We start from the raw sequence: 6,534 nt of genomic DNA, 5'->3' as shown, positions 1-6,534 counted from the left end.
AAAAGAAAACGAATCACCCGCATTTTTTTTTCTCATTTTTTTTTTTTTTTTTTAAATTATTTATGTATAAGCGTGGGAGCACAACCGAATGCGTTGTGGCTTTTTTTTTTTTTTTTGTTTTGGGCGGGTGTTTGCCACGCCTGTTTTTTTTCTTTTTCTTTTATTTTGTTGCATTTTTATTTTTATTTTTATTTCTGCAATGTTTCTTTAGATGCAAAGGGGTTCACAGGGGGCCGTTGCCCTGCCGCTGCTGGTGGCGTCGTCTGGTTGCGCCTCGTGGGCGGATGTTCTTTCCAGCTACCGCAAAACGTGTGAGCTGCTGCGCGGCGTGTATCAGCCGACGACCGAAGAATTGTACCACGGGCTCTCAAAGATGGAGACGTCGTGGGGCGCCTCGCTTTTCTACTACGGTGTAATTAAGGGGACATGTGGCTACAGACAACCGCCGACGCGTCTAGTGAGTGCGGCTTTGGAACGTTTTAAGCGCAGCGGTAATTTTTACGCGATCAAACGGGTGATGGAGGAGGATGTGGACACCACCACAAATGAGGGGGCACGCTCAATGCTTGTGTACGCCTCTTTTACCGGAATGTGGGAAAACGCGATGGCTCTCTACGCAAGCAGCGAACGCATGCAGAATAATCTAGCGGATACACGAATCCTGGTGAATATACTGGCCCCGAATGGGCGCTGGGACCACGCACTCCAGTTGCTGTACCGCCGATCACCCCCGCCGCTAAGCTCCATGTTCGTTAAACCCATCGTTCGTTCCCTGGGCTTGGCAGAGGAATACGAAAGGATGTTCCGACTCGTTGCGGCCTCACTTGCTCAGGGCCATAAGATGGACGAGAGTCTTTTTTCCGCCTTGCTGAGGCCATTGCAAAAGGAAGGCCGCTGGCGTGCCGCCTTGGAGACAGCGGAGGAACTGGGCATATTTTCCTTGTCTCGTGAAATCGCCCCAAAACATGCGGCAGTTTATGGTGGACTGTGTGATTGTCTTTACTTAGCGAACCCTTACTTTAACTTTACATCGCGTGAGATTGTGGACGACATTACAAGTCGCATGCGCCCACGAAATAATTTCACTGATGCTACTAAGAAGAAGGAGAAGAAATTCCGTCTAATTACTACGAATGAGATGTTCCGCAGCTATAAGCGTTATGTAAGTCCACTCAGTTCCATATATGTGAAGCTTTTTTCTTTGAATAAAGCTCATCATCGCCCGGTCTCCGAGCTTGCGGATGAGGCGTTAAAGCATGGCGACACCCTCTTGGTTCTTGACACCAACTTTCTTCTTCAGTGCACGGCAAAAGATTTACCGCTCAGTCATTTCTATCCACCCATACGAAGGCAATATCCGCATCTTGAAGGCAAACCACTTGAGCATTTGGTTATTCCCTTTACCACAGTGCGTGAGATTTATCAAATTATTTGGAGTCCTTCAACGCAGCTGAAAAGGGCTGTCCGGAACCTTTTGTGGTCTCGTGTGGTGACTTTTTTGAAGCAGCCATCGGTGACTGTGTTAACGTTTGCTTCAGAATTTCCATGCATATCATTTTCTGCCATTTCTAATTTGGCATATTTACGCCTCAACGAACCCGCGAAAGAGAGTGATCCTGATTTGCGCATACTGAATACATGCTTGGCTCTTCAACATACCCTTCGATTACGGAAAGCGGCATCACTTCAGGGCGTTTCTCTCATATCTGAAGGGACGATGCTCTTTTCCTTCTTGAAATACCACGTGCGTCGCCACCACCGTGATGTTCGGGGGATAGCCACGGAGTCACTGCTACTGTGTACATTGGATAAAAGACTATCCGCTGCGGCAGACGAATTGGGAATCCAAACATTTCCACAGTTTCACATTTCAGAAAGCGTAGCCTCCGAGACGACGGGAAAGCAAAGGTAGGTGCAGTCCTGTATTACACACCTTTCTTATATATTAAATATAAATAAAATAAATAAATAGATATTTTGTTTTTCTATGCGCTTCTTATTTATTTATTTATTATTTATTTATTTATTTGTTTATTTGTTTATTATTTTATTTCATTTTTGGTTGTGTATGAATTTCCGATGTTAGTTTTGATTCAATGTCCACGAAGGAAGGCGTTTGTCGAATATGCCATAGGGATAGAGGGAGGCTTGTCAGCCCTTGCACATGTGAGGGTTCGATGAAGTATGTTCACTCAAGGTGTTTATCGGATTGGGTGTACCATCGGCGATCACTTTCTTGTGAGGTGTGTGGAACGACGTACAGTGCCGCCAAGGTGTTCAATTTTCAATTGACTGATGGGGCACCCGGATTTTTTATATTGTGTTGGATTTGTGCTAGGCACTACATGAAGCGATATTTTGGGATGCTGACCTTTGCGGTACTCCATACGCTCGTTGTTATTTTTATCCCCTTTATTGTGGCGTTTTTTCACTACGCCATTCCTCCATCCGACCCTCTCGCTATGCGTTGGCATCCCGTCATTCAATTGCTCCCGGAGTCAGGGCCCTTTTCGCCACAGATTTTCTTTGCGGTGGGTGCAGTGCTCACACTCTGTGCAGTCCCTCTTTTTTTTTTGTGGAAGAAATGGCAGGAGTGGCTTGCATTGGAGGAGGGGGACGTGCTTGGTCTTGATTTCGGGGAGGAGGAGGAGGCGGCGCAGCAGCCCAGCGTCAACCCCGACCTTGTGGAGTCCGACGAGGAGGTTGACGAGGAGCCCGATGAGGAGATTGGAGGACAGCGCTTGGTCCCGGCTACTCTTCCGGAGGAAAATGCAACGGTTTTTGAGGCCATCACTTTACTGAGGCAGAAGTCAAAGGACCATTTCGGTGGGGGATATTTGTCTTCAAACGTGTTCCATTCCAGTTTGCACTTCATTTTGTTTTATGCGGCCATGTGGACATTTCTAAAGTTTGTTCCGGAGATGATGCGTCTGACCGCAGTATTCCTATGGAATTTTTTTGATGGCGGTTCCTACTGTAACGCCGCCTTGGAGAGGGTTCTGCAGTTAACATCTATCTCAGAGGGTAATTCCAGGATGCGCCATGCCATGTTAATGTTATTTGTAGATGCGTTGGGAAGCTCGACTTTGATTTCTTGGTCCATTGTGTATGTGAGACGAAGTTTTTCATTATGGTGTATTTTTTGGCTTGTGAAATATCTGCGCCGGTTGCCACATCGTAAAACACTTTCTTTTTTGGTTGTATATTTTCGCGGAATCTTGAACGTAATTGCACTGACGTGCTATGGCCTTTTAACGGTTTGTTTTTTGACGACGCTGATCTGCCTGGAATTTTTTGTAGCCGAGGCGTCATTTGCTTCCAACGACTATGAAACGGCATGGAAAATAGCAACGGGGGTTTCAAGCAAAAAGATGGATCATGCGTTGGCCTTGGGGCATCGGCCACAAGTTGGTACGGGTTTTTCACCCTTGACTATGCTGAAGGCCCTGAGTGTCCTTTCGGGGGTTCATGAGAATGACACATGTGGCAATTTTGGGGACGTACAAACGCGTCTCATGACGACTAGGGCCAATATTTCTGATGGTTTCAACCGTAGTGCCTGGGTTGTGGACGGTGATGATCCATTACTACTGCCACTCTTTATCGCTACAGTTTTTGTGTCCAAAGTTGACAGTGTATCGATAGTGGAAATGGGATATATGGCAGTATATTTTGCCCTTTTTCTTCCGTGCATGGCGCGTTTTCTAATTCAGACAGTTCCTGTGGAGTGGTTGAGTTGGAGTTCACTTTACAGGTTGCTTCACTCGAACTTGTTTGAAGGCATCCGTTTTTGTGATCTGAAGGCGCTTATTCTCATCTATGGTGAGATCCTTGTGTACACAGTGGTGTGTTCATTTACGCTTCTTCGGAGCTCACTTGCCCTTGTACGTGTCATCAACCCCTCACTTGTACCTATAGCATTGCTGGCCAACACCAGTATTCCCTCTTTTGCGTGCTGGATGCGGTTGTCTCTCCTTTGCTACACGACACATCGAGATGTGCTGGAGTGGGCGTACAAGCTGTTGACTTCCACACTGGAGAACGTATTTAATATCAGGCAGGTGATGCACGGAGGCTCTTTTTCACTGCCGCGTGTTCTTTCACGTGCTGTGCGTCTCTTGGCATTTGTGATTTTCTATTGGCTGGTTACTGTCGTGACTTTGGCGGCGCATGCCATCCCCGGGCTGCACGTGCTGGGTAAGCGAGGCAGTCTGGTGCGACTATTTCTTCTCTTTGATGTTCAACTTCACATAATCCTTTATAGCCTTTTTCCACTGGGGTTCCCGCAGCAAGGAGGTCTCCTCAGGGTTTTGTCTCCTCGAATTGGTCTTTTACTGGCTCACTGGAAGCACCGCTGGTGGTTTGGCTCATGTCTTGGTTTGTGGTTGGATTCAAGTGAGGTTCGGGCGGGAAACCGTCTTGGCTACAGCGTTCGGTCTATTCGGAAAGTCCCCGGGGACGTTGGTTTCAGATTTTTATCTTCCATTGATGCCGTTTTAGTCCGCTTGGAGGAGTACAAAAAAGGCCCACGTGGGACGCGACCCATTGAGCGACTCCAAGAGACGCTGAAGTCTCTTGCGTCAAAGAATGACGACATCTACTTTTTCCTTGAGGAGGATGTGCGTCTCCTTCTTGAGTGCATGAATCCGCCCACGATTCAACAGTTTTTTTTTTACATTTTGAATTGTGTGGTGCTTCTGATTCTTCAGCCTTTTTTCTCTGGCGCGGCTTGGGTGGTCATGGTGCGGAGATTCTTCTTTAAACCCCACTGCAATGTGGGTGTCGACACTTGGTTTATTCTCTTGGCGTGGTTTTGTGGGGTTGCGATAACAGTTTCATTTTGTACGATGCGTGTGAAGGTATTCGGTGCCCCGAAGCGTTTGCTGGTGTATTTGTTCTGCGGCTGTCAGCATTTTACGATTAAAAGTGCAATGGCATTTATTTTGATACCTCATTTTATGCACATTGCCTCCATCTCTTTTGTCCCGTACACACTGCACAATCTTTTGTGCTTTCTTCTGGTATCAGGAGGGAGGGAGCGGTATTGGACAGGGCATGTGTTTTACTACGTGGCGTTTACAGTATTGCTGGGCGCCTGGTCTTTTCTTCTGGAAATGCGTGAGATTGAAAGGCGTTACCGGAACAAGCTACGCGGTGTAGTTGAGGGCGGGGCTGAGCGATTGATTTTGCCCCGTGTGTTGGGGCATTCCGTTCGTGTATTTCTCTTGGACGCCCCTGCGGACGGAAGAGCGCGCGTGAGGGATGGTGAGGTCGCACCCGGACGTGATGTCGGAGTTGGTGCTCCGCAGCAAATTCATGACGTGGAGGACGTTCGTGGAAAAATTATGGGAAATGCAAGAGCCTTTTTGAACTCCGTAACCGAGTCGGCTGTGCGCTTCCTAAGAAAGGTGGCTGAAAGACAAAATATTATGGGAGTCGTATTCGTTGACCACCCGTCGGTTTCAGCGTGAGATTCCCAACATGTATGTTTTTTTTTTTTTTTTTTTTTTTTTTTTTGGCTGCCGCTTTTTCTCAATCTTTTATTATTATTATTATTATTATTATTGTTATTTAGAAGCATGTGGAAAGAGTGTGCGACCAGATGGGGGGGGGGGGGGGGTGTAGTGGATGATAGCGCGTCTTACGGAAATTTACTATTTTGTTTGTGTTAACCCATTCACCCACTACGAATACGACTGCCCTCCACACGGAGAAGATCCTAAAGAGGCTTCCACTTTGACAGTTTACACGGGTCCCGGTTATTACACATACATTTTATGACTCTTTTTGTTGCTGTGCGGCTGCTGGATCAGTTTTGCCTGAATTGTTTGTGTGTGTGTGTGGGATGCTGGTCGCAGTGAATCAAACTGTTTGTCTTTTTCTGTTGTTCTTTTTTTTTCTCCTTTTAGGTATAGGGGAGCAAGGCTTCATCCAGGACTGCATATTCCGTATATAAATAAATAAATAAATAAATAAATAAATAAATATATATATATTTTGCTGCTGGACCATATATTATTTATGCACGCCGCTAAGTGGATATCATCGTTTCTTCTTTCTGTTTTTTTTTTTTTTTTTTTTTTGTATTATTTTATTTGTATTATTTCTTTATCTTTTTATAGAGGCAGACAAGGAAACATGGAGGAGGATAACCTGCGGGATTTAATGAACCGCCTGCGGTTTGCCACAGGCAAGGCCATTGAGGCCCCCATGCCAGAGGCCACCACCACACGCATCGGTGAACAGTGTCGTTTGGTGATTCAACAGGCACTATGCCACCATCCCGCCTTGGCCATACTTCAACAGACAAGGGATGAACTTAAGAAACATGTTATGAAACAAATTCAAGACTCTCTTCAGACTGAGGGCTCACCTTCGGATGATGTGGGGCGTCTGCTTGGGTGGATCAATGAGACATCAGAGGCGCTGGAGACGGAGCGATTGTCAGCCGTTTACAGTGACCCCGAGGAGGTGTTTAATGTCTTGAAGCGTCGAGCACTTGGGGATTTGGGCATTGAGGCGCTTCCCAAACAC

The 6,534-nt window shown here is 46.5% G+C and overlaps 3 protein-coding genes across 3 annotated transcripts, besides 9 other annotated features; all 3 read left to right on the top strand.

The window, feature by feature from the left end:
• Positions 1-6,534: a sequence feature (heterozygous, Esmeraldo-like haplotype).
• Positions 23-53: a microsatellite.
• Positions 173-194: a microsatellite.
• On the top strand, positions 212-1,912 carry Tc00.1047053511525.29 (hypothetical protein, conserved; the record flags this gene model as incomplete). The annotated part of the gene is made up of 1 exon (XM_799635.1): positions 212-1,912. The coding sequence occupies one exon, from the start codon at positions 212-214 to the stop codon at positions 1,910-1,912; it is 1,701 nt and encodes a 566-aa protein (XP_804728.1).
• Positions 1,939-1,979: a sequence feature (AT_rich).
• Positions 1,997-2,053: a microsatellite.
• Tc00.1047053511525.20 (hypothetical protein, conserved) lies at positions 2,097-5,471 on the top strand (the record flags this gene model as incomplete). The annotated part of the gene is made up of 1 exon (XM_799634.1): positions 2,097-5,471. The coding sequence occupies one exon, from the start codon at positions 2,097-2,099 to the stop codon at positions 5,469-5,471; it is 3,375 nt and encodes a 1,124-aa protein (XP_804727.1).
• Positions 5,489-5,517: a microsatellite.
• Positions 5,541-5,572: a microsatellite.
• Positions 5,953-5,995: a microsatellite.
• Positions 6,049-6,118: a sequence feature (A-rich).
• Tc00.1047053511525.11 (hypothetical protein, conserved) lies at positions 6,139-6,534 on the top strand (the record flags this gene model as incomplete). The annotated part of the gene is made up of 1 exon (XM_799636.1): positions 6,139-6,534. A coding segment is annotated over one exon (396 nt), but the record flags the coding sequence as incomplete, so codon positions are not given.

Source organism: Trypanosoma cruzi, genomic scaffold (genome assembly GCF_000209065.1).
Source record: "Trypanosoma cruzi strain CL Brener 1047053517133 genomic scaffold, whole genome shotgun sequence".
In the NCBI taxonomy this organism is placed as follows: domain Eukaryota; phylum Euglenozoa; class Kinetoplastea; order Trypanosomatida; family Trypanosomatidae; genus Trypanosoma; species Trypanosoma cruzi.
Note: the sequence above shows the minus strand (reverse complement) of the source record. Positions and strands in the feature narration are given on the sequence as shown.